The 27,826-nt window shown below is 36.7% G+C and overlaps 1 protein-coding gene across 1 annotated transcript; it reads right to left on the bottom strand.

Moving 5' to 3' along the window:
• Positions 1-33: 33 nt before the first annotated feature.
• Positions 34-27,826, bottom strand: C14H2orf73 (chromosome 14 C2orf73 homolog). Its single transcript, XM_060117857.1, has 5 exons — positions 27,801-27,826; positions 24,086-24,296; positions 15,782-15,935; positions 1,248-1,363; positions 34-402 (listed from the first exon to the last, which is right to left on the bottom strand). The coding sequence occupies exons 1-5, from the start codon at positions 27,824-27,826 to the stop codon at positions 34-36; spliced, it is 876 nt and encodes a 291-aa protein (XP_059973840.1).

The raw sequence follows: 27,826 nt of genomic DNA, 5'->3' as shown, positions 1-27,826 counted from the left end.
CTAAGGACTATGTTTTTATTTGAAGAAGGTAGTTTATCCTGATTTATCCTGACTTTTTATTGGTGGACTTAAAGAATCATGCCTGGTGAGAAGAGCATTTACTGCAGTTATTTGAAAGATGTCTGCAGTCTTCTCCCTTCTCTCAAGACTTCTGGGACATGTGTTGGCTGCCTCTCTGACGTCTGTTTCTGATAAGTGAGTTTTAGTCTCTAACAACTCCTGGGAATTTTGTCGGCAGAGACCGGGTGAGATCATTTTGCTTTCCGCTGAGTTTCCTTTCTCTGTTTTTTTGGACTGTTCTGATGAGCATGACCCTGGAGCATTCAGTAATACCTCTGTTCTCTTAGGAACTGTTGGCCTACTCCCTGGTTTTATCTCTGTCTGCACAAAAACTCCATGTCGCTGGAAAGGAAAACAAAGTTGACGTTAACCAGGGCACACAAGTTGCTGGAAGATGCAGCTGTGACCTGAGTTCATGTATTAGCTCAAGTCCTGATTGAAGCAGGCACTTATTTCTCTGCCTCTTCACTGGCTGTCACCTTAGTTCAAAACTGAAGACGGAAGCATAATAAGTATTGGTGAACCATTTAAACAAATTATGAAGAAGGGTGCACCAGAAAGTGAACAGGAAGGGAAAAACAGAAAGTCAAAGGAGTGGCATCTCATTATCTCCCATTCTCAATTTTTCTGTCATTTGAATTGTATGAGACTATTCATATCCAATTTCATTTCTTGCTCTGCAGGTTGCTATGGATACAATAGAAACTGCAGTTCATAGACCTAAGGATTTATGATTGCGTCATAAATATCTATTACTTCCAACAACTAATAGTTGTTGTGAAATGTTTTTATTATTAACTATGGTGAAATATGAAAACAAACATCTGTAGTTGGGAAAAAATCCAGCAATTGACTATTACATTACTGTTCAATTTATAAAACTTATATGCATCCCCCTGCCACACACATACATAAGCATATCAAAAAATTTAGCAAGTTGCTTTGATATTACCTTAAGTGAATGATTTTAATAATTTGAACCAAATTCCAAAGACTGATCCAAAATTATGACATCATTCTTTAGTTTTGACTATGGCATGTGGTTAAGATTTTATCCTCCTAATAACCATGTTAGTTTGTTTAAATCAACTTTGAGAAATATGATTATGACTTGAAAGGATAAGAGTTCTACCATAAATCTATCCCATCATAAAGTATTAAGTAATTGATTCTAAATACTGACTCACCTTTCCCCGGATGGGCTCATTGGGTGTTTTCCTGGCATCATATTGATGTGAAAAAGAGATGCGTTCTATAAAATTCTTTTGGAGTTCTGCTGATGCATCAGGAGAGGCAAGTGGAACTAAGGGGAAAAAAAGAGATTTTGTGAAGTCAGGATAAAAGATTTGTATATGGAAATGTAATCAGTATTTATAATATTTTTGCTTTATCAAAAATGTAAATGAAACTAAATTCTTTTAAGTATGAAAGGTTACCTAAACACATCTAAATAATACAATAGTAGATTCATCATTCTTTCTCCATGAAAAGAACCAAATGAAAACAACCAAATTAGCCCCACATGTGGAATTGCTAGTAATTTTAAAAACTAATAATAATGTAATAATGGCTTTTAAAAATCAACTGTTAGATCTGCTTCCTGCACATATACTAACCAAAGTGTTAGGGAAAGCATAAGTACAATTTATTTCTCAACTTATTTTTACGACTGAAAAGGCTTTGAGAAATTTATGCGTAAGTTGCTCCCTGCTAGCACTGACAAATGAACTGGAAGATTCCAGGGCTACTGCACTTAGAGTTGAACACACAATTCTTTTCATTTCCCATTGACAAAGGCTCTGAAAATTTGTGAGAGTATTAAATTCTTTAAAAATCACTCTTAAAAATAATCTTTCAATCTGTGTAATAGCTATATAGGGGTTCATTATATTGGTTTCTCTATGTTTAAAATTTTTAATAATTTAAAAAACTCACTTTAGTTTTGCTTTTAGCACACAACGTTATATAAGGAGTCAGAGTAACACCCAGTTTAGTGACATAAAATTCTGTCAAGGAAAAAATTTAAAATGTCTCCCTTTTATAGAAAAATATATACATAAGATAATATGTACACCTACCATATCTATGGAGTGATAACAAGAAACTGATAACAGTGGTTGTTGCAGGGGGAGAGAATTAGCTGGCTGGAGGACAGAGGTGGAGAAGGGTGGATTCACTTTCACTCTTTTCCCTATTGTACCATTTGAATTTTGTACTGTATGCCCGTATTAACTATTAAAAAATAAAATTTAAATTTGAAAAACCATGACTTTAAAATTAGGGAGGATATATAAGAAGGAAAAATATGTTAGTAAATTCACATTTATTAAGCATTCATGAATTTAATTCAATATTCAGACATTGATATAAACTAATTTTACTAGCTAGAATGATAATTATTCCAATATTTATATATTACATAATGTGAGATGGCAATCTTTTCTAGCTAGCAGGGAAAAACTCATTTTCTACTTAATCATTACCTTTCTTTTAGGATTTGCTAGCACACAAAAGAGAGCAGGTGCCAAAGATTCAACATAAATTTGTGGACAACTATTACATTGAGAAATTCTAACCATAAGTTATATTTTTCCACCAAGTCAGAAAAGACTATCAGTTTTGGGGTGAATGCCATGGTCTGGCTCACAGAATGTTAGTGTTTCCAGGAACATAGTCTGGTAACTCTTTGAATAAAATGAAGCAGCTCTAAATTTAGGCATTAATCAGATGGGGTTAATGGAGTATCCAAAGCATGGGCTTTGGGATAAGATAGATGTGCTTTCAAATTCCAGCTCTACTGCATTTCCTAGTTGTGTCACTTTGGACAATCACTTAACTGAGATTCAATTTCTTCTCTCTAAAATGGGGATAATAATAATTTGCTTTCAGAGCTGTGAGGATTAAAGACAATGTTTATAAAGTCTCTAGAATGCTGGGTCAAATTAGAAAGGGACTTCTAAGTTAGGCAAGGGGCAAGCTCTTTTGCATCCTGACAAAAGGGAAACCATGGAAGAGGAGAAGCATGAATGTGATGAACTATCAAAATGCTGGGAGAAAACCAAAGGGTTTAATAAACTGCTATGAAGGGTTGGTGGCAGCTTGGGCTGGAGGGTAGGGAGATCAGATGTAGATAGTAGAGAATAGGTTGGGAGAGCTTTTAAAATCTGCTCTTGACTTTCTCCCACATTGCTTTGGGAAGATTACTGTTTGCCTCAGGGCGGCAGAAACTGGCAGCAACTGTCTAGCCATGTGTTGTCAACTTAGTAACATTGGAGCAGCACAGAAATCCCTCCAGGGTAAGGAGCTGATGAAAATGGATGCATGCAGCCCCTTGGGCATTTCCTTCTCCAGCACTCCCAGAGCAACTGTCAGTGCTGGTGGATTAAGAACATCAAGAGATTGCCTTCTCTCAGTGATGACTCTTTTTAGGAGTTTAAAGGGGAAAGGAGTGGAGCCCTGAGTAGAGGTTTGGTCTCAAATAGGGACAACAAATGGAGATGGTCAAAACTGGTTTTGTCAGGCCTGACCCTCTCCAGCCTGACCTTCATCTTCTTTCCTTAAATTCATTGAGAGGTACACAAGCCAGACCCTGGTCTTTAGCCTTTGCCCACACAGGGCTGATAATTCCCCTTGGGGAATATGACCTAAGATAAACTAGAGGGACACTTTAAAAGAAAGACAATAAGATTTAAAACGTACATTATGTGAAGCAGAATTATTAGAACCTATGTACCAAGAGTAAAATAAGCATAACAAATATACTCAAAGGTACAGGAGGTATCCTTAATATAAAGCAAGAATAAGAGATCATAAAAAAGAATCATGTAAAATATTAGAAATAAAAATATAATAGTTGAAGTAGAAATGGTGAGATAAAAAGATTTATGAACTAGAAAATCAGACTGAGAAACTTTCCCAAAGGAATCTGGAAAGGATAAAGAAATAAAGATAGAAAAGCTAAGAGACATTTATGGTAGAAATACCAACACTAGAATCTAGGAAACCTAGAAAAAGAAACAGAGAAAAGAAAATGTTTAAAGAAATAAGGATGATAAATACATAAGAATTAAAGAAAGCCCAAAGACCTCAGATTGAAAGGGCTCATAGATTACCAAACAGGTAGCAGGGCCAGGAGTAAGATGAGGCAAGTGAGGCTCATGGGATGCAAAATGTAAGGAGGCACTTGCATGATCCTGGGAGTGAGTGCCTCCTTACAGTTTGCACCCTAGACCTCTCACTTGGCTCACTCTCCTCCCAGTCCTGCATGGTAGATAAGAAATAACTCACATGTAAGACACTTTATAGAGAAATTTAAGGTCATCTGAGACAAAGAAAAAATTCTAAATGTTTCAAAGAGGAGAGGTAGATTACCTACAAAGGAGTAAGAAGCAGATTTATATCATATTTGACAACATTGGACACATAATAACTTATTAATATTTTTTAAATATTAAAGGGAAAAAAACTTTAAGCCTGGAATTTTAATATCCAACCAAACTGTCATTTAACCATGAAGCCAAAATTAAAATTAAAGAATACTGGGAGGCAAAGAAGGCCTCAGAATATTTCCCCATAAACAGACCACTTCAAAAAAATTTCTAGAGGAAGAACTCAAATAAGAATAGAAATAAATCAAGGAGGGTGCCTAAGGTATATGGAAGAAAATAACAAAACGTTTTGCCTCCTTAAAAAGACAATGACTAAAGAACAGAAAAATAAGTATTACACCTATAATAACTCAGAACTAAAATTCTACTGTTTAACATATTAATGGAGATTCTGGTGAATATTATAAAAAATGAAAAAAGTATAATGATTGCAAAGGAAAAGAAAAAACTGTCATTATTTGTAGGTAATATAATTACCTGAATAGAAAAACCACTAGAATCAATAATTAGAATAAGGGTGTAGCAAGGCAAGCAGATAAGTGTACAAAAATCAAAAGCATTTTGCTATAATAAAAATAACCTACTAGAAAACAAAAGGAAAAATAAGATACAGTCCCTGTAGCAATAAAACTATACAGTATAAAGTTTCTAGAAAGACTTCACAAGACCTCTATAGAGAAAAATTTTTAACTCAAAGACAAAAATTGAGCTGAATAGACTTTCCATTCCCTTAGATAGGATGGGATAGTATGTTACTGTAAAGGTGACAGTTTTTCCTAAATTAATCTATAATGTCAACACAACTCAATCAGAATTCTAGCTGGATATTTTGAGAAATGTCATAAATTCCAAAGTTGAAATGGAAAAATAAAGGTCCATAAATCGAGAGCTTAACTGCAAAAAGGAAGAGCAAAGAATGAGGAATTTCCCTATCAGATATTAAGACAAGCTAAAAATCTATATCATTAAAACATTTTAGTAATGATCCAAGGACTGAGTTCAGAGACAGACATATTCATATAGGAAACCCTAACATACAGTTAAGGAGGTCTCCCAAGTTAATGACAGAAGTGTAGATTGTTTAGTAGATGGTATCCAGAAAACTTGCTCACTGCATGGAAAAAAAATGGAATAGGTTCCCTATTTAATACTGCACATAAAGCTAGGCTATAGAGTTAAATACATAATTATGGAAGGTAAAATGATAAAACCAAGAGAAGAAAATGTAGGAGAATATTTTTGTGACCTAAGGGTAGGAAAACTCGTCATAAACACCCAATGCACAAACCATAGGTGAAAACTTAATAAACTTGATTACATCAAAATTTATTTCTGTACACCATGAGCAAAGTTAACAGAGATGATAGGTTGGGAAAAAATATTTGTAGCATGAAAACTAAAAGGGATAGGACGTCAGTGGGAATGGCAGAGTAAAAACCTCCAAAATAACTGCTTCTCCGTGAAAGCAATGAGAACATTGACAAAAATAATCAAAATCAACTTTTTCAGAACTTTGGAAATTAACCAAAGGCTTGCAACAATCTGAGAAGCATTTATTCAAGAAAAATGGCTTAATCTCTATAATAAAAGCAGGCCTTTGGCCCAGTTTTCATGCCCCTCCCCCCACCTTGTCATAAGCCTTGGAAACAAACAGCCCTGAATTTATGGTGAAAATCAGCAAGAAGCTTACTTAGAAGCCACTGGAAGGAACCACAGGCTTTGGAACTTCCCATAAACATGAACTCAAAGAATTGTTATTTAACCTGGCTGGCAGTCCTTTGGAAACTCCATTCCTAGGGCTTGTCTTTATAGACAATGACTCAGCCTCTCTTAGTGTAAATAGCCTTTCCCCCAAAGGCATTTGTCAAAAACAATCAAGGGCAATTGTTTACCAGGGCAGCTGCCCTTAATGGCAATAATAGTTGGGGCAAACAAGAAGCTGACCCAAACTAGAAACTTTTATGCCTCCTACCTGCTTAGAATCCAATGCCAGCAATTTCCTACACAGGAACCTATCCTTGGACAACACAGGTCATATCTACCTACTATAAGGAAAACTTAAAGTATGATGAATTTAGGTTACCAAATTGATGTCTTCTTAGTGAGAGAAATGCATAGAGCAAAATCTCTATCATCATTAAAAGCCCTCTGTAATGATAACAAAAATACCTCACCATAAACTAGATTTAATACAAATAGTATATTGTATATTTTTCATATAGGGTAACAAAGATTGGTCACAGGGTAACTTTTTTTCAAAACAAATACTTTAATACTTTACTAATATTCAAAACCAGTATTCTACCAACCAACACAGTTCTTCTAAAATAAATATTCAATAAGTCTTTTAATTTTGGGAAGGTTTGGGATTAAATGTAGAGATGATAAAGCAAATACAATTAAATCTATAATTTGTTATATAATATGTCAGAAGAAAATTTGATCTAATAGTTTTCTAGTGTTGACAGTTTTAAAGAAATGATTAAGTTTATAAACAGAATTAAAATGTTTGACATATCTGTATTTACTATATTTATAGGTTTAATTTATTAGATTTACAAGAATTTTTTAATTGTTTGGGAAAGGTTTTTTTTAAATTTAATTTTATGTATTTTTAAATTTTTTTAATGTATCAGGGTCTTATTAATTCTTATTACAAGAGTTTTTTAATTGTTTGGGAAGGTTTTGATTGCCAAAGTTCTACATTTTCCTTGTTAGGTATTTAAAGTGTTAAGAGGAAAACAGAATATAATTAAATCAACAAATGCTGTTTAAAATATTAATGGAATTTAATTGACGATGTTTGTAAATAAGTCATTGTTAAGGAGTATTTCATTTGTTCAAGCTGAGTTAATTAAACATCAAAGAACAAGTGAAACTTACTATTCTAATATTATATAATATTTAAAAATTAAGGGCTTAAAGAAATATTTTTAAATTTATAATGTTAAAACTAGAAATATTAAGATGTGGCACATATATACAATGGAATATTACTCAGCCATAAAAAGAAATGAAATTGAGCTATTTGTAATGAGGTGGATAGACCTAGAGTCTGTCATACAGAGTGAAGTAAGTCAGAAAGAGAAAGACAAATACTGTATGCTAACACATATATATGGAATTTAAGAAAAAAAAATGTCATGAAGAGCATAGGGGTAAGACAGGAATAAGGACGCAGACCTGATAGAGAATGGACTTGAGGATATGGGGAGGGGGAAGGGTAAGCTGTGACAAAGTGAAAGAGCGGCATGGACATATATACACTACCAAACGTAAGGTAGATAGCTAGTGGGAAGCAGCCGCATAGCACAGGGAGATCAGCTCGGTGCTTTGTGACCGCCTGGAGGGGTGGGGTGGGGAGGGTGGGAGGGAGACGCAAAAGGGAGGGGATATGGAAACATATGTATATGTATAACTGATTAAATTTGTTATAAGGCAAAAAAAAAAAAAAAGAGAACTATCCTTTTCAACAACTCTCCATATTTGGAAGACTGTTTATAAATCATTTAAATATCAATGAAAAATTTAATCAAAAAAATAAAAAATAAAACTAGAAATATTAATTTAACCATAAATAAATATAAATAACTTTTCTGTATGCAAAGACTCCCATAGAACATAAACAATCTTCTACTGAAACAAGTTACCTTCAAAGGATTAACAACTGGACTGCTTTCAGACCTGACATAACAATAGAATCCAGATGACAATGGAATAATACCTTCCTAGTGTAAAAGCTAAGTAACTATGAATCTAGAATTCTATACCCAGCTATACTTTCATCTATTAAAGAGTGAGGGCAATTTAAAGACCTTTTCAGACAAAGAAAAGTGAAGAGTTGGCCATTCCTAAACTCTCATGGAAAGGACTATTTAAAGACATTGAAGTAAGGTGTTACATTGGTGGCCCCAGAGAATCAGGCCTCCCAGTATTGGCATCCTTGTACAGTCCCCTTGTGAATGTGCACTGGCCTTGTGATTAGCTTCAACCAATAGGATGTGGCAGAAGCAATACTATGCCAGTTCCATCTACCCTGCTGGAGAAACCACATGCAGAGACCAAACGGAGAAGGACAGGCCCAATCATTCCAGTGTCCCAGCTGAGTTCAGTTTCCAGACAACCTACCAACTAAATTCAGCCACGACTGCCCACCTGAGCCCAGCCCAGACTGCAGAATCATGAGCAAATAAAATGATTGTTTTAAGCAACTAAATGTTGGACTGACTTGTTATGCAGATAACAAACAGAAAGACTTCAGAGGAAGTCAATTAAAATGAATCATCTTTTATATAGTGATATAGAACCTCCCAGAATCTTGAAAATAATAACTTAAAAAAATACCTTCATGGGGACTAATAAAGGGGCAAGAAAGGTAATATAACTGTTACAGAAAGAAGTTCCTTACCCAGGCATTATACCCATTAAAAGTAGACATAAGGGGCTTCCCTGGTGGAGCAGTGGTTGAGAGTCCACCTGCCGATGCACGGGACATGGGTTCGTGCCCCAGTCCGGGAAGATCCCACATGCCGCGGAGCGACTGGGCCTGTGAGCCATGGCCACTGAGCTTGCGCGTCCGGAGCCTGTGCTCCGCAATGGGAGAGGCCACAACAGTGAGAGGCCTGCATACAGCAAAAAAAAAAAAAAAAAAAAGTAGACATAACTACCATGTTCATTTATGCAAATATATGTGATTTTTAAAGAAGCCCACAATAGTGAAGATCATCTAAGTGGGAAAACATCAAAGAAGATATTCAAGTTCTTAGTGGTTACTCTACTCAAGAATTCAAATCGGACCCAAAATAATTACTTAAAAGAAGCCTTGTTAGATGAGACTTACAAAAAGTAAGCCAAAGTCTATGAAGAATGTTTGAAATCCACTCTCTGTTTCTTGGAAACTTCTAATTAAAATAGGAATTTTCCAAACAAGGATACACCAAGCAAGTTGGTGTCTAGCCATCTATATTTTATCAACAAAGCCAGGATTTATTCAAACACACAACTTGCTCCTCATATTGATGCAGATTTAGCAGCTTTTGTTTTGAGAAATTTTCTTAACTTTTCATTTGTATCTACTTAAAAACATTCATTAGTATTATTTTTCTATTAGAAACCCCGTTCTTCTAAGTAGTATTTATTTTCATCTTACATAAAAGGATTATTAATGTAAAAATAACAGTACAGATTTTCACAATAGAGTGAAAAAGAGAAACTTGAATACAACTGTAGCAAGAAATCATTGTTATGTTATACCTGATGCAAAAGAAGCAACACAAACTAAAACCTATTTTAGAAAAATATTTTTAGCACCCTATCTGAATTCACAATTTTAAAGAATGTTAAAATATCAAGTAATTGATAAACAGCTGAAGTTTTATTTAAGTATGAAACACCTCCTTTACCAATTAGATCAGCTTTTCCAATTTATAAAGTTTTATTATATAAAACCCAAAGTGAACACTCATTCTTACAGGGACGCAGATATGGTGGAGCATAGCCGTTTGTTGAACTGACCATGGATGGCAGCCAGGAAATTGTGTGGTGGTACAAGACATAAAGGGCACTTTCATTATCAGTACAAGATGACATTGCTGAAATGCCAAAAACCAGGCGTAATTAAGTGGGCTGATGGAACAGAATGACTATGAGATGACTTTTGCTATTAATGCATGTTTATATACACATTTTCTGTCTATATGCATATATGTATACACACATATATATATACATTAAAAATCTGGCATACACAGACTAGTTTATATACATATTTTTAAATGTTACATAAAATATTTTCTTTTAAATATCATTCTCATCTAGTACCCAAACACCATCTAAAATATGAATAAATTGCATGTTCATATTGTGGTGTGTATATTAGTTAAAATTACATTATGACTTTAATCTGTTGAATAATATGTAATTATCATTAAACTAATCAATAAATATTTGTTGAGTCTGGGCATAGTGGTAGGACCTGGAATATAATAATGATTTTGGCAATGAGAAATACCAGTAAAAGAACAGAGACAGAGAGAGAGAGGAAGAAGATAGTACAATGATAGTAAAGAAATTAAAAGGGCTTAAAGCCTTAAGGAAAAAAGAGAACTAAATGCGAACAAAGATATTAACAAATTTGGAAGCTGGAAAGCAGATGGATAAGTGGCAATTGAGTTGAGTAGAGTCCAGTAAACTGGAAGCTAAGGGCTTGTGGAGGAGGAGGGGGGGTGAAAATCAAGCCAATTCATGCCACAGCCTTCCAGTGAGGCTCGGGAATTGGAGGCATCAGACGCTTCTGAGGCAGGGAGCATGGGAACTGGTACAAGTCGAAGCTGTAAACTGAAGATTGTTTGAGGGACTCCCAGATTTTCTGTCCTCCACTCCAGGCAGAGGCTTGGAGGATTCCTCTAAGGGAAAATTGACAGGCCTACAGACCCTGATTATGGTTGTTTCCTTATGAAATGGCCGGGCCCTGCCTGATCATCCTAGAACAAAGCCTATCTTTCTGTCTCATCTTCCACCACATCCCTTATTGAACTAGAGAGGAAACAACTGCTCCTTATGAGAAAGTACTGAGACCTGACTGGTTAGTTAACAAAAAAGTCAGTTAAGGGAAAGAATCATAGAAAATTATGTAAACCATACTTATTTTCCTTTAACCAGTTCATTCACCAAAATTTTATTGAAGTGCAAAGGCATTTTCTTTGAGGAAGTGTCTGTTGGTTGGAATTCCACTTTGTATTTCTTGCACAAACCACACCCCTAATGTATCCTTTTCATTTTCCGTTTCTTTAACACAGAATGGAAACTTAAGGATGCATTTGAAGGAAAATGAGTACAGCGTCTTTCAAGATTTAAAAAATTCACTCTAGCTCTTCTTTTATAGTTATTTTACCCATGCTTAATTAGCATTTTTAAAGTTAGTGATTAACCTTTTAGCAAGTCTTTGTAAAGTATTCAACTTTGAATGTTTTATGGAAACAACTGCTTTTTTTCTTACTCAGATTTTAATTTATAATATGTAATTAAGTTATAGAAATACAGTAACAAGTACACAGGCATAAACTGGTTCTGAAACAAGCATGACTTTCAGAGAGTATTCTCTACCTCCTTGGTCTGAGTTATGTGCCCCTTCTCTAAATCCCCATACCAAGCTATCAGGAGCAATAGGAGACTTAGGTAGATTTGGCACGTCAAATAGGACCATGTAGGCCATGGCAAAGAATTTGAAATTTACTCTACAAACAGTGAGAAGTAGCTAAAGCCTCCAAAGGGGAAGAGTGATGTCCTTCATGTTTTTAAAAGATCTGTCTGACAATGGTGTGGAAAACATTATGGAGGAGGAAGAAAGGAAGCAGGATAGTAGTGGCTTCACTACACTGGTAAGATAATTTGGGATAGAATTTGGAGATAGAGGTGTCAAGATGGATTGGCTGTAGAGGGTAGGGAGTTTTAGAATGACTTCTAGGTATCAAAACTTGAGCATCTGGGGGAATAGAAATGACATTAATTGAGATGGGGGGATAGGTTTAGATGGGCAAAATGAAATGTTCTATTCTAGCCATGTTAAGCTTGAAAAGGAGATTAATTATCCAAGAAGAGATGTTAAGTAGTTGGTTGGATATGCAGGCTTGAAGCTCAGGAAAAAAGCCAGGGCTGGAGAGAGAAATTGGTACTTGTATTAATTCCTTTGACTTCAGCCTTAATCTTCTATTCCGTGTTTCATCTATTTTGGGTAGTCTCTCTTGAGGACTCATATGTTAAATAGTGATATTAGTACCCTTCTCCTCTTCTACTTCCCATCTTCTGTCAACTGTATATTTATTTTTCTTCTTAAAGCTGATAACATAATTCTGATCTGTAACCATAATTACATTTTCCATATTGTGTCTATAGAATGACACTAAAAGTTAACTACTAAATAGCACTTAAAATATAATTATATGAATTTTGTTCACTTAAGAGCCAAATGTGGTGCTAGGACTACATTTCTTTCTCAGTGGGTCCAATGCCCAGTGCCACTTGGGGAAAAAAAAGGTTCTAGTGTACATGTCAAATAAATCCTCTTTTCTAGGTTAAAAATGATTTCCCCTGAGAACTTTGAAGACATTAGCTCCATTGTGCTCTTCCGTCCGTGTTGCTTGATTCCATATACTTATTCCTTAGGTGGTGACTTAGTTTTCTTTTAATGGAAACTTCTGGAATCTTCTCTTTATAATTATTGTTTTGCAATTTCATAATGATGTATAGGTGTGTATCTTTTTTCCCTTCATACTTAGATACACTCAGTAGACCCTTTCAATGGCTCTTCTTTATGTCGGGAAACTATCTTCTTATTATTTTTCTAGAAGCTGTGTAGAGTACTGGCTATTTTTACAGGTACTAGAGTCAGACTAAGTTCAAACACCAATTATTTGTTATGTAGCCTTGGGCAAATTATTTAAACTCTGTGCTTGCTTTCTCATCTGAAAAATGAGAGTATTAATAGTATTACTATACTATTATATGCCATAGGGTTGGTGTGAGAATTGAATGAGTAAACATTTAGAAAGTTCCATAAAGTACCTGGCAAATAGTATATGCTTAATAGATATTATGTGTGGATATAATTATCTCACCTTCATTTTTACTCTTTTCTGGAGCTCCAGAAAAGTTGGACCTCCAAGACTGATTCTCCATTTTGCTTTTATTCTCTCATATTTTCTAAGGTTTTGTTGTTGTTTTATGTTCTGTGATATTTCCTTGATTTTATCCTCCAGACCTAAAAAAAATATAATTTGGCATAATTCTAATCTTTGGTTGCCATTCATAAATTAAGAATAGGATAGGAGACCAGTTTGAAATACTAAAGTAACTAGTGTGGTAGTTGACATCTAGCTGAGACAATGGGCTCTAGCATTCTTAATGTTGGGAGAGGGTAGAGTGCTCATGACTGGAGCAGTTATTTAAGAAACAGACTTTCAACTAACCCTCTGATTCTCCCCTCCCGCATTTCTGTTATGCTTTGTCTGCTGACTGAGCCTTCAGATACTTTTTGTTTTGTTTTGTTTTGTTTTGTTTGTTTTCAGGCAGATTGGCTCTTCTTCACTGCATCTCCTTCTGTATATTCTAGGCTATTGCTTCTTTGTTCTTTTTTATCCATCAACAGTCTTCCATTCCTTCTCAAAATCCAGAAAGCTCTTCCTTCCATTCTTTTCACCTTTATGGGCCCTTTATGGGTTGACTGCTTTGCTATCATTCGATAGGGTCTTGGGAGGCAGGGGATTTAGATGTTTGTGCTCAGTCTACCATCTTGAATCAGAATTGGAAATTTTATTACCTTTCTAAAAGAGATGCCAATTGTTACAGACTATCTAATAGTTGGCCCTCCCTATTAATTACCACCCTTGAGGTGGAAATCATGTTAAATATGACCATTTTCTAATATCCTGACCTTCAATCTAGCTGCCCTTTGTATCCTTAACTAGACTGGCCAATCACAGAGGCCAGAAGGCTAAAACTGAGGGACTGTTGATGTCTAAAAGTAATCCTTCACTGCCTACTGTCGTGTTCAGAAAATTTGATGTTTATCTCGTGAACTTTTGTATGGGGTGAGAACAGAGCAGGTATTCAATAAATACATTTTTGTTTGGACTTGATTCTGCACTTCTTTAAGACTTGCTAAAAATTCTACTCCTGCAGTAGAGATGAGTAGTACTGGGTTAAGAAACAGATACAACTTGAATAAATGTGAAAAACCTAGATTATTGTAATGACATTGTCAGGTAAAACAAATTTTAGATCTCAAAATGTATGAATACTGTATAGAACAGTATTTCCTATATTACGTTTTCTGGGATACCAGTCATGTGAGATGATCTGAAAAAAGGTAAAGTTGTCAATATTGGGAAAACATAGCATTCTTTATTCCTCTTCTTGGAAATTCATTATGCTTATGCTTAGAATAAGGGTTTTTTTTTTTTTTTTTGCGGTATGTGGGCCTCTCACTGTTGTGGCCTCTCCCATTGCGGAGCACAGGCTCCGGATGCGCAGGCCCAGCGGCCATGGCTCACGGGCCCAGCCGCTCTGCGGCATATGGGATCCTCCCAGACGGGGCACGAACCCGTATCCCCTGCATCGGCAGGCGGACTCTTAACCACTGCGCCACCAGGGAGGCCCTAGAATAAGGGTTTTAAGAGTTCTGTAGTAAAACACACACACACACAAAACTGTTTAACTTTATAAATTCAGTTTTTCCAAAACTTATTTGACTTCCCCTGTTTTTTGAGCAGTAGCTATAAACATCATAAAAACTAGTACCCCTCATCAGAAAATCTACAAACAACAAATGCTGGAGAGGGTGTGGAGAAAAGGAAACCCTCTTGCATTGTTGGTGGGAATGTAAATTGATACAGCCACTATGGAGAACAGTATCGAGGTTCCTTAAAAAACTAAAATTGAATTACCATATGACCCAGCAATCCCACTACTGGGCATATACCCAGAGAAAACCATAATTCAAAAAGAGTCATGTACCAAAATGTTCATAGCAGCACTGTTTACAATAGCCAGGTCATGGAAGCAACCTAAATGCCCATCGACAGACGAATGGATAAAGAAGATGTGGTAGATATATACAATGAAATATTACTCAGCCATAAAAGGGAATGAAATTGGGTCATTTGTAGAGACATGGATGGATCTAGAGACTGTCATACAGAGTGAAGTAAGTCAGAAAGAGAAAAACAAATACTGTATATTAACACATATATGTGGAACCTAGAAAAATGGCACAGATGAACCAGTTTGCAGGGCAGAAATAGAGACACAGATGTAGAGAACAAACATATGGACACCAAGGGGGGAAAGTGGGGTGGGGTGGTGGTGGTGGTGGTGGTGGGATGAACTGTATACACTAATATGTATAAAATAGAGAACTAATAAGAACCTGCTGTATAAAAAAAATAAAATAAAATTCAAAAATTAAAAAACAAAAACAAACAACAAAAACCAGTGCCCCTCCATGCGCACTTTGAAAAATACTGCCCTATAGTGTTGCCTAACAGTTATAATTTTTAAAGTTTGCTGGCAATAATGAGCAGAATGCTACTAAATTTCTGACTTGGAAGCTGGTGTTATCAATGAACATTACAATTTTTATTATGTTGTATTAAACATATGTGGAGCTAAGTTATCCACTAGGAAGGGATAAGGAACAAACTTGTCAAGGGCTGCACTTGCTGCATGTATATTTTCAACTCCTGTAGAGGACTAATTTTCCCAGGAGGTGCAAGCACATATAATACATCTTAATTTGATAGCAGTAACCTGAGACTGTGGAGAACTGCTAACCTTACCTATTCCATAAGAAGGCATTTGCAACTTGCTATATTTGACTGGAGAAACAAATGGACATGTTGGTTTTTTAAAGTCACTCCTCTGGGTGCTCTTAGTGTCATAAGGTGGTTGGAAGGGATTTTCTAGTCCTTTACCATGTGACCACCAGTCACCCTTCATGGAAAAAAAAAATGGAAACACAAAATTGGATACTGTAGGACATTTTCATTTTCATGTGTTTGTTGCTCAGTAATTTGATTCAACAAGTTATTGGATTTTCTAGTACTAAAATAGAGTTCTGAAATCTAGGACTAAATATATTTTCATAAAGACTGTATTTCCTAAGAGGCACCTAAAAATGCATTATCATATAATTTTAGCTAAAATACAGCTGCTAATTTCTTAAACTACCTTCTATCAACAGATGGAATGGTAAAAATCAACAAAATAGTTATGTTTCTATGTTTTGTACTACCATTTATGTATATACAAATATGCATATGTACACACGTATGCATATGTATATAGTAAACATGATTTAATCTAAAACTTTTCTATACTTTTCGTTATGGCAATACAAATAATGTATTATCATCTAAGATGGTGGTTTTCAAAGTTTTTAGTCCATGACCCACACCATGAAATACATTTTATGTCATGCAAGAATACCCACTGCATACATATACATAAAACTAGAGGTTTCACAAAACAATACTTATTCTTACTACACGCAGTGCACTTGGCTGTTTTTCTATTATATTACTTTTCTATTTCATCTCATAATGCTGGTTGCAGTCCACATTGATTTATAACTCACTAATGATTCAGTTTGAGAAACCTTGTTCTAAGCAGAAATATCTCCAATGTTACTGAATTTCTGATAATAAAACCTGAACTAAGTATGTAGGAAATGAAGCTTCTTCGTTAGCACGTTTGATCTCTTAGAAGTTCAGAAAGCAGTGAGGTGAATTGTTACTCAACTTAGTACTGACTAAAAAAAATTTTTTTAATCTGGTTGATCAGGTAGAAGAGAACCTTGGGAAAAGGGAACTTGACACCTCAGAGTCCTTGGATATTAGAGAATGAAAGTAACCTTGGGTATGTTCCAACACCTACCTGGGGCTTTAAGGGAAGAGATCAGCCTTTTAAAAGATCAACTATGATTGCATTGTCAGAGACTTTAAAATATGATTCAAGGTGGATAAATATGAGATTCTAGTTAAATTCTGAAAATACAATTGAAGCTCCATTGATATAAAAAGAAGGAGGCATCTAAAGAAACTTGTGTGGCTACATAGGCAGTTGGCTTTCAAATGAGCTTAGTTTTCAAGGAGACAGGTGTGTGTACAAGCAGTGCACAAAATCAGATTCAAAGGAGAAACACTTTAACGGAGTCAGCTTGTCAGGAGACTGTCAAGAAGCTTAGAAGAGATTCATGAAATATACCAAGCAGCAAAAATAGGGTGTTCTGTGGGAAAAAATTCTGTTGCAGCAAGAAATCAAGGAAAGGCTTAGAATTTGGAGAAGAGTACCCTGCTTAGAGCTGAAAGTCAGAGCTCTTCAACTTTAGGTTCTTCATTAAAGGAAGTTATCTTCAACCTGAAAAAGATGGGATGGACATGAACCAAAGAGAGCACTAAGCCCTGCACAGATGAAGACAGAGTCAGAACTCACTTTGCAACTGGAAATGAGGGCCAGTTTCTAGGCCAATGACAACCTGTAACCAGGGGTAAAAATGAATGTTTGCAGAAATCAAGGAAATGTAGGAAGTGGGGAATTTTGGAGAGAAGGAAAGATCAGCCAATGCCTCGTTTTTCAGAATGGACTTAAAGGTGAATTACATCTACTTGATGTAGATCCTAGGAATTCTAGAACATATCACTACACAGATGGTGTCTTTTCACTCTCTGGCTCAAAATAGTCACGTCTTACTGTTGTCAGAGTGCCTGCTTCTTGCAGCTCTTCCCTACTCTGTGATTACCACGGTGCTTATTATGCTCCAAGGTCTAGGCCTTTTCTCACTTATTCTCATCACAATTCTATGAGGTGGGTACACCCACTGTACAGATGAGAAAACTGCTGGGAGATAAAGTAACTTCCCCAAGGTATATCACTAACAGGTAGCAGAGCCGCCTCAATTCAGTCTGTCGTTTGTCTGTGCATGCCTCTAATTTCTGTGCTACATTGCTATGGGAAATCTGCTGTGGAAGGCAAAGCCAGATAAACACAAATTTATTTAAATTATTTCAAAAATAAAAATAAAGAGGCTCTAAGTAAATATCCTGAGAAATCCTCTATGACAAGGTTTTAAGGCGTACTCTTTATATCTTCTTTTGTTGATCTGAAACTTATTTTGCTAACATCCAAGTTACTGGAGAAGTGACTCTGGAATAAGTGAACCATGATGTCTGGCAGACTTCAATTTTTTTCTTAAACAAGAGTGTAGTGCAAAAGCTACCTTAAAGCAGGGATAATTCATCTTTCAAGAAGACTTGAATTTAGAATTTTACCAAAATGGTCTCTTTGGTTTCACAAATACGTATAAAGGAAATAATAAGCAGTTTTTTCTGAAGTGTGATTGATGACTTCAAGACCCTTATAGTTGGTGAGTGTTCTGATTAGTGTTGTCAATTGGATGAATCTTCACTTCAGGAGAATGAAATGCTACAGTTCAAAAACTGTTGTGTTTATCTTTTCTATTTCTGGATAGTCTGCTCTATGCCTGAAAAGTCTGGTTCCTTCCTGGAAGAGAGTGTGTATGCACCCAGGCACATGTGCATGCCTTTTTGGTCCAAGCATTTGCTCAGAGAGATTATAAGACAAAAGGTAAAGGCAGAGGTTTATTTTTTTCCTTCACCTCACACTGAAGAGAAAGACTAAGGATAAAAATTTACTGCTCTGTGTACCATCACTTACATTGGATTGAGAGGTGCATGTGGAATTATTTATGATTAAATAAACCAAACCGGGAAAGGTCCTCTATGTTATTGCTTTGCCTAGGTTTTGGGGGTCAGACTACATCTTGCAGATTGTAGAGGGGGTTCTGCCTACAGAAAGAGTTGTTCCCAAAACTTTGCACCCAGAGAGAGGATGAAGTCCTCCCTTCCAGGCCAAAGCCTGTCTCTTTTCCTGCCACAGGATGTCTGTCAATGGGGCTCCATGGTAGGGAGGTGCCTGGTGATTCCTGATGACAAGGCTCCCTATAACCCTGGCTGCTGGAAGGCCTAAGAGCCATTGTGCTGTTGGCCCCTTAGCCACATTTGGAAACCACCGTGCGGCGCTCTCTATGTTATACTTCTGTCAGCCCTTTGCCTTCAGAAATGCATCAGTAAACATTACTTACTTCCATTCTTTGGGAAACTAAGGGAGAATCCTAGGGGAAATGTAGTAAAAAGTAAGTGGGGTATCCTGGAGGAACCAGTTAAGAGAATATAAGAGGTGGTGTGCCAAGCTCTGTGGCACCCTGGCCAAGATGGCTGCTGCTGCTCGTGGTGGTGTGGTGATCTGTGGACATCAAATTATACTTTATGGATTCTTAGGGAAATGTGGACTTTTGACAACACCTTACACATAGAGTATCATATTTTTTTTAGTAAAGCTCAGTGGCTTTAAAAAATTTGTTGTGTTATAGCAAACACTAGAGTTACACTGTATCTACGTTCCTCTATGTTTTGTTGTGGACCAGAAAGAATGCTGAAAAATACCTCTTTTTAAGCAATTCATAATAACAGTTCACAATAACAGTTATTCCTGCACTGTGTTCTGTGGAACACTGGTTCTGCAGCATATTAATAGGTGTTATATAAAAGAGGTTTCCATAGTTAAAGAAATTTGACAAATACTGAGTTAAACAAGTTTACCACAGGATTTCTCAAGAACCTTTATCTACTAATGTGAATTGTGAAGCTCTGAGAAGGGTGTATAAAAATACAGGTTTTCCAAAACATATCTGACTTCGGAACTTTATTTTATTGAGCACATTGGCAAGGACTAGTGCTCCAAAAAAATACATTTTGGAAAATACTGACCCAGTATAATCTTTTTTGAAATATCAATGTTTACTAATATTTAAAAACACAGACAACCAAATTAGTTTTCATTGGAAATAACTGAGCTAAAGCTCCTTTTTATTTCTTCTAGCACCACCAATTTTATGTCCCTATGTAGAACTGTATAATTGATTATTTCATTTAAAAATCTTGTAAATAAATAAAACCGACCAATCTGGTATTCTAAAGATATTTTCTTAGCAAAATACATAAGACAACAGATATATGTCAATTGAAATATTTAGGCAACTTTATTTTCTTTACTTATATTTTAAAGCCAGTATTACTATAAGCCAGTTAATTTTTTTTCACTATACTATTTTTTTATTTTTATTATTTTATTATTTTATTTTTTTACTTTATTGGAGTATAATTGCTTCACAATGGTGTATTAGTTTCTGCTTTATAACAAAGTGAATCAGTTATACATACACATCTGTTCCCATATCCCTTCCCTCTTGCGTCTCCCTCCCTCCCACCCTCCCTATCCCACCCCTCCACTCGGTCACAAAGCACCGAGCTGATCTCCCTGTGCTATGCGACTGCTTTCCACTAGCTATCTACCTTACACTTGGTAGTGTATATATGTCCAGGCCTCTCTCTCACTTTGTCACAGTTTACCCTTCCCCCTCCCCATATCCTCAAGTCCATTCTCAGTAGGTCTTTGTATTTATTCCTGTTTTACCCCTAGGTTCTTCATGACATTTTTTTTCTTAAATTCTATATATATGTGTTAGCATACGGTATTTGTCTTTCTCTTTCTGACTTACTTCACTCTGTATGACAGACTCTAGGTCTATCCACCTCATTACAAATAGCTCAATTTCGCTTCTTTTTATGGCTGAGTAATATTCCATTGTATATATGTGCCACATCTTCTTTATCCATTCATCCGATGATGGACACTTAGGTTGTTTCCATCTCCGGGCTATTGTAAATAGAGCTGCAATGAACATTTTGGTACATGTCTCTTTTTGAATTATGGTTTTCTCAGGGTATAGGCCCAGCAGTGGGATTGCTGGGTCATATGGTAGTTCTATTTGTAGTTTTTTAAGGAACCTCCAAACTGTTCTCCATAGTGGCTGTACCAATTCACATTCCCACCAGCAGTGCAAGAGTGTTCCCTTTTCTCCACACTCTCTCCAGCATTTATTGTTTCTAGATTTTTTGATGATGGCCATTCTGACTGGTGTGAGATGATATCTCATTGTAGTTTTGATTTGCATTTCTCTAATGATTAATGATGTTGAGTATTCTTTCATGTGTTTGTTGGCAGTCTGTATATCTTCTTTGGAGAAATGTCTATTTAGGTCTTCTGCCCATTTTTGGATTGGGTTGTTTGTTTTTTTGCTGTTGAGCTGCATGAGCTGCTTATAAATTTTGGAGATTAATCCTTTGTCAGTTGCTTCATTTGCAAATATTTTCTCCCATTCTGAGGGTTGTCTTTTGGTCTTGTTTATGGTTTCCTTTGCTGTGCAAAAGCTTTGAAGTTTCATTAGGTCCCATTTGTTTATTTTTGGTTTTATTTCCATTTCTCTAGGACGTGGGTCAAAAAGGATCTTGCTGTGATTTATGGCATAGAGTGTTCTGCCTATGTTTTCCTCTAAGAGTTTGATAGTTTCTGGCCTTACATTTAGGTCTTTACTCCATTTTGAGCTTATTTTTGTGTATGGTGTTAAGGAGTGATCTAATCTCATACTTTTACATGTACCTGTCCAGTTTTCCCAGCACCACTTATTGAAGAGGCCGTCCTTTCTCCACTGTACATTCCTGCCTCCTTTATCAAAGATAAGGTGACCATATGTGTGTGGGTTTATCTCTGGGCTAGATAGAAAGCCCAGTTAATTTTTTTAAACCAAGCTAACCTTTAAAAAGAAAACTGTCATCTTAAATAAAAGAACAAAGTTTACAAATATGTGAAATGAGCATTCTTTATTACTCCTTGGGTACTTGGAAATGAGTACATTTAAGGGTTTTTTGTTGTTGTTGGAGGGGGTAGGTTTAGTTTTGTTTAAAAATGACCATTCCCTTCACTCCATGCCCAACGTGAACACTTAGCTCCGTGATGCATCTTTGATCTTTGTACCTCCTTGTTCAGCCCTCCTCGTTCAGCCACTGTGAACCTCTCTTACCTATCCTCTTACTTCATTTCAAACTCACTTTCACCACCTGTTTAAGGTCTTTGACTCATGGAGCTTTGAGCACTAATAAACAAAGATTCTACTGCTGCTATCACCCAGTCTTGTTGATAGAGCAAGCTACTAACACTTCTGTACATTTATTTTTTTCAAGACACCTACAAAGTAGGAACAAGAGAAAATTAGATTTATTTTTAAATTTCTTTGTTTCATATTTCTCTTCTCAAACCAGCTTCTTTTCCTTATGGGGTTCAGGATGGGTTAACAGTTTGGTTTAAACTTGGCCTTGAACTAGAGCTCAGGAGAGTCATTCATTAACTTTTGCAAGAATTATGAGGACTTCACTAAGCTGGATTTCTGTACCACATTTATTTCCCCCAGAGGCATGTTCTATCAATATCTTTTATTTTTTATTTTTTTTTATTTTTTGCGGTACGCGGGCCTCTCACTGCCGTGGCCTCTCCCGTTGCGGAGCACAGGCTCCGGACGCGCAGGCTCAGCGGCCATGGCTCACGGACCCAGCCACTCCGCGGCATGTGGGATCTTCCCAGGCGGGGGCACGAACCCGTGTCCCCTGCATCGGCAGGCGGACTCTCAACCACTGCGCCACCAGAGAAGCCCCTATCAATATCTTTTAAATGTTCAATAATTATTTGTTTATAAAACAAAATAGCCTTAAAACTGCCCTTGTAAGGGTTTACTACATGATATTAAAGCATTTTTGACTACAGGAATTTCTGCCCCCAGAAGCTCTCACATTCACACACAGGGCCATGGTGTGCTGTTTCGTGACAAGAACAGTTGATGTTATCAGTGTAAAGAGAGCTCAGGAAAAGCAATCTCCATTTAAATGTTGAGTTAAATCACAACTACATCTAAACTTACATGGCAAAAGGGACTTTGCAGCTGTGATTAAGTTAAGGATTTTGATAAGGAGAGATTATCCCAGACTCTCTTCTTCTGAGGACCCCAATACAATAACAAGGGTCCTTAGAAGAAGGAGGCAGGGAAGTCCGTCATAGATTTGAAGATAGTATGTTGCTGGCTTTGAAGAAGGGGCCATGAGCCAAGGCAGGCAACCTCTAGAAGGAGGAAAAGGCAAGGAAATGGATTCTTCCTTAGAGCCTCCCGAAGGAACCAGCTCTCCCAATAGACAATGAGATTGATTACGTACTTTTGAGCTTCAGAACTGTTGAGAATAAATTTGTGTTGCTTTAAGCCATTGTTTAAGTTTGTGGTAATTTGTAACAGCAACATAGGAAATTAATACAATAAATTATACCTCAACGAACCTGATTCTAAAAAAAAGAATGGAATATATTTAATATGATAGTGAATAAAAGTGTGATTTGTCTAAACCAACAGTCCTGGATCAGAAACATGACTGTGACATTTGCTTACTATGTAATCTCAGGTATGTTAATTTACTATATTAGAGCATGTTATCATCTAAACTATTTCCAATAATACCTCCTAGAAGTTGTGCAGATTAAAGGATATAACTTATACAAAACACTTATCTCATTCCTAGCACTTCATACACTTTCAATAAACGGTAGCTATTTTATAGAAAGTATCTGAATTACTGAGTATCATGGGAAATTTTTATATTATCTGTCACAAATACAATATTAGAGATTTCTTCAATAACCCCTCCTGGGGCTTCCCTGGTGGCGCAGTGGTTGAGAGTCCGCCTGCCGATGCAGGGGACACGGGTTCGTGTCCCGGTCCGGAAAGATCCCACGTGCCGTGGAGCGACTGGGCCCGTGAGCCATGGCCGCTGAGCCTGCGCGCCCGGAGCCTGTGCTCCGCAACGGGAGAGGCCACAACAGTGAGAGGCCCGCGTACCGCAAAAAAAATAAAATAAAAAATAACCCCTCCTACCCACAAGCACCGCTGAATGACTATAATCTGACCCGATCTAGAAAAACAATTATTTGGATTCCTTCCCTATATATATAGTTTGTATGCAAGATTATCAGTGAGGATACTTCCAGCTTACTGCTTTTAACTATTGGAGTATAAAAAATATTAGTCTGAGATCTGTCACATCCTTTAAGTAGTCTGTGACAAAATTATCCTGCAAAACACTTCTGAATCTAAATGTATATTTGTAAATAATGAACATCAATCCAACCTGATCATCTGGCTCGTTTTTGGGATCTATGTAGGGAACTGGTTCATTGCATGTTCTTACATTTGTGTTAATGAATTTAGCATAATATACACGTCCTCTCCCAACACATGGTTTTGAATGTTGAATACTTTTTCCAGGCTTTTTTTCATGTTTCGTTTCTTCTTTTTTTTCAGTTACATACAGTATACCAACATCTTCTATTTCATGCTGTCTGAAAAACAGAATTAAATAGTATATCATTTATCCAATGAGCATTTCAGTGCTCAGTCATAATTACATAAAATTAGATTTAAATATATTTCAAGTGTCAAGACAATTTAGGCTTTATTAATAACTATTAGGGGCTGGTGCAATTAAAATTTGGGAGGGTATCATCTCATTCAAAATTATATAAAAGATAAAGAGATTTGTGTTAATAGTGATTATTTATTACCATATACCAATGTAGTGTACAGATTCATTTGCTTGGAGTTAAGAAAGAGTAGTGATTTAATCATTCTTACAAATTATGTTTACAGTATTTATTCATGTGCCTAAGTTACATGCTAATCTTAACTCATCTTCTTTAAGAGTTAGTTACCTAGTATATTTAGCTATCTGGACAAGGTTAACTATTTAATTTTAAAGGCTCACCTGGCAAACTTATAAAAGCTAACAAATGAGCACTATTATTTATCTTTTCAGGAAAAGACCACTGTGCAGACATCAGAACAGCTAATTCAATTTCATCATTTTTTGCTTCTAATAACTACCCTGGAACAAAAATAAAAATTATTGAAATTTTTAAATGTTAAAAAATATTTTAAAAGGAATAGTTTATAAATTTTCCTCCTTTTAAATAAGGAGTAATAGGAGTATTTTAAAATCTTGCATACTTGAAAAGTAAAGGCAAGAACAAAATATTTGAATTTAGATTCTTTTTACATAGAAATTTTAAAAAATCAAAGTCCTGACCCATGGAAGGTGAGTGAATAAGATTCGAAATTTATAGAGAAAGTGATTAGTTCTGTTTAGTTTTGTCCATGGCCCTACCTTACTTCAAACCAAAGCAGGTCCATCTCTTCTACCCCATGTCATTTTTTTCAATTAAAAGCCTCCAGTGGCTTTCCACTGCATTTACGATAAAACACTTCCTCCTTATCGCAGTTCTGAGGCCCTGTGTGGCCCTGCTCCAGCTAATCTCTTCAACCACTCAAGCCTCTCTCCCTTCCCTTCTCCAGCCAGCCTGCCTACTCGCAGTTCCTGGAACACACCAGTCTCCTCTCCCCTCAGGGCATCTGCTCTTCCCCAGCTCCCTGAACAGCTGGCTCATTACCATTTAGGTCTCAGCTGAAGTCATCTCCTCAGAAACTTTTCCTAGATTTCCCCCTCCCCACTCCATGTATTCTCTATTTTAGTACTTTTTTCATTTCTTTCATAACAAACTACGACTTATCATTTATGCACCTACTTTTTGTTTACATGTTCTAGTAAGCACTACAAATAATCCTGTACAAGCCCGTAAATTCCATTAAGGTGACGATCGGGTTTCATTCATCATTATGTACCCAACATCTGGACAAGTGTCCTGATTGTTGCAGGTAAACAGATTGGCATTATACTATTTACACATTCCTGGTGAATCTGCCGGACTAGTTTTTCACTCTGGCTTTGTGTTAGCTGTGAACACCCAACCCTCATCCAAAACACACACGACATTCAGTACCCTTGGATTCCAGTTCTCTCCATCCCAGCAGAAGTTGCTCTCTGCAAGGGATTTGGAAAAAATGATTACTGGTAAAGTGTAAATTACTTTGAAGGTTTTTCTGTTATCTTTCCAGAGATGAATTTTTTAAAAGGCCTTAATTGATTTATCACTGTAGACTTCTGGCATCAGTTTTTTCCATCTGCTTCTCATAGTTGTAATCCAACAATAAATTTGTACTAGAATCAGGCCTTAAGGAAAGGACCGTAGCTATTTGTTCACATACTGATGCATTCATGTGATGAAGGATTTGTGGTGTGAGTGGCTACAGATTGACTCATAAATGTGAAATACCGGGTTCTGTATTAATCTCTTACTAGAAGGGAAGCACAGTTAAAAATACTAATGGGCTCTGAAATAAGTCAGACCTGGGTTGGAATCCCAGCTCTGCCATTTACTATCTGAGCCTTGGTTTCCAATCTTTTGCATGATAAGGACAATAATACCTATGGTGAGACATGTGAGAATAACATTAAATAATTCATTCTTTCAATAAATATTTATTTATTTATTTATTCATTCATTCTTTCAATAAATATTTACTATGTGTCCAGTGCTGTCTGAGGCACTGAGGATAAGGAGTAGCAAAAGAAACAGCGCCTACATTCTAGGGGGTAAAGGCAGCTGAGAAATAAAAAGTAAAATATATAGTTTGTTAGATGGTGTTAAGTACTAAGGACAAACTTAAAGCAGGGAATAGGGGAAAGAAGTGCATGTATATGGGAGGTAGGTGGCATTTTTAGATAAGGTGGAGGCTGAGTTATGAAGGTGGCAACTGAAAAAAGACAGGAAAGAGGGGAGAGAGCTAAGTGGATATCTAAGGAAGCACATCCCAGCAGAGGGAGGTGTAAATGCCAAAGCCTGGAAGCAGAAGCACCTGACCTCAGGACGGTGCTTCTCCAAGCGTAGTTCCTGGAGTAGCAGCCCTGGCATCAATTGTCAGCTTGTCAGAAATACATATTCACAAGTCCCATTCCCAGCCTACTAAATCATAATCTCTGGGGAAGGTTCCCAGGAAACTGTTTTAACCAGCTCTCTAGGTGATTTTCATGTATGTTAAAATTTGAGAACCACTGTTTTAGTGACAAAAATACAGGTTTGGAAGCACATACCCCTGGCTCCACACCATAACAAGCTGTAACAAGCTGCTTGATTTAACAGTTCTCAAAATTTAGGGTACATCAGAATCACCTGGAGGTCTTGTTAAAACTCAATGATCATGCCCTTCTAGAGTTTCTGATTTGGTATGCCTGTGGAGGGAAGCCCCTGAGAACTGCATTTCAAATAAGCGCCCAGGTGATGCTGATGCTGTTCTGGGGACCACACATTGAAAACCACTGCAGATGTTGCAGGGAGTCAGTGCTGGAGGAGAGGGGGGCAAGGAGCAGACAAGATCGAGTGAGGCAAAGGCGCACATTGTGTAGGCCCCATTGGCCGCTGTAGGAGCCTTAGCTTTTCCTCTGCAATGGCCAAGGGAGAACGTGATCTAACTTTATGTTGTAAAATGACCACTCAGAAGACTGCATTGAGGAGGCTGCAGAGGGGCGAGGGGAGCAGCAAAGGCTTCTGCAGCGTACAGGTAAGAGACGCTGGTCCTTGGGCCAGGGTGGTAATGACGGTGGAAGTGATGAATTGTGGTGGATTCTGGATATATTTTAAAGGTAAAGCCTACAGAATTTGCTAATAAATTACATGTGGGCTGTGAGAAGTAGTGGATGATTCAAGATGACGTCAAGAATTTTAGGCCAAGCTATGCATGTAAAGTGCCTGATACATAGTAGGTGCCCAGTAAACAGTGCGTTTGAAAAAGTATTATTGCTCTCAGTACTAGAAATGAGAGGTAGGAAGGGGATTGGCAGAAGAAAAGCCCTGATGGCCCGAAGACTCACCTTTCGGATCTCACTTAACCCTCCAAGTAGGAAAACATTTTTCGGAAGGGGAAATAGAAAAACAAACCCCAGCACTTACTGCTGCTGCTTATCCTCCTTTCCCTCCAT

This window comes from Mesoplodon densirostris, chromosome 14, assembly GCF_025265405.1.
Source record: "Mesoplodon densirostris isolate mMesDen1 chromosome 14, mMesDen1 primary haplotype, whole genome shotgun sequence".
NCBI lineage: Eukaryota > Metazoa > Chordata > Mammalia > Artiodactyla > Ziphiidae > Mesoplodon > Mesoplodon densirostris.
This window is presented reverse-complemented; position numbering and strand designations above follow the sequence as displayed.

What these genes read in the sequence shown, in the direction of transcription:
- C14H2orf73 (XM_060117857.1), bottom strand. Translation starts at nt 27,826, where the DNA reads ATGGAGGGAAAGGAGGATAAGCAGCA. An exon ending in GGAAAGGAGGATAAGCAGCA is followed by an intron (nt 24,297 to 27,800) that starts GCAGTAAGTGCT and finishes TCTGTTTTTCAG; the next exon opens with ACAGCATGAAATAGAAGATG. An exon ending in AATGCCTTCTTATGGAATAG is followed by an intron (nt 1,364 to 15,781) that starts GTAAGGTTAGCA and finishes TTTTCCCCTTAG; the next exon opens with TTCCACTTGCCTCTCCTGAT.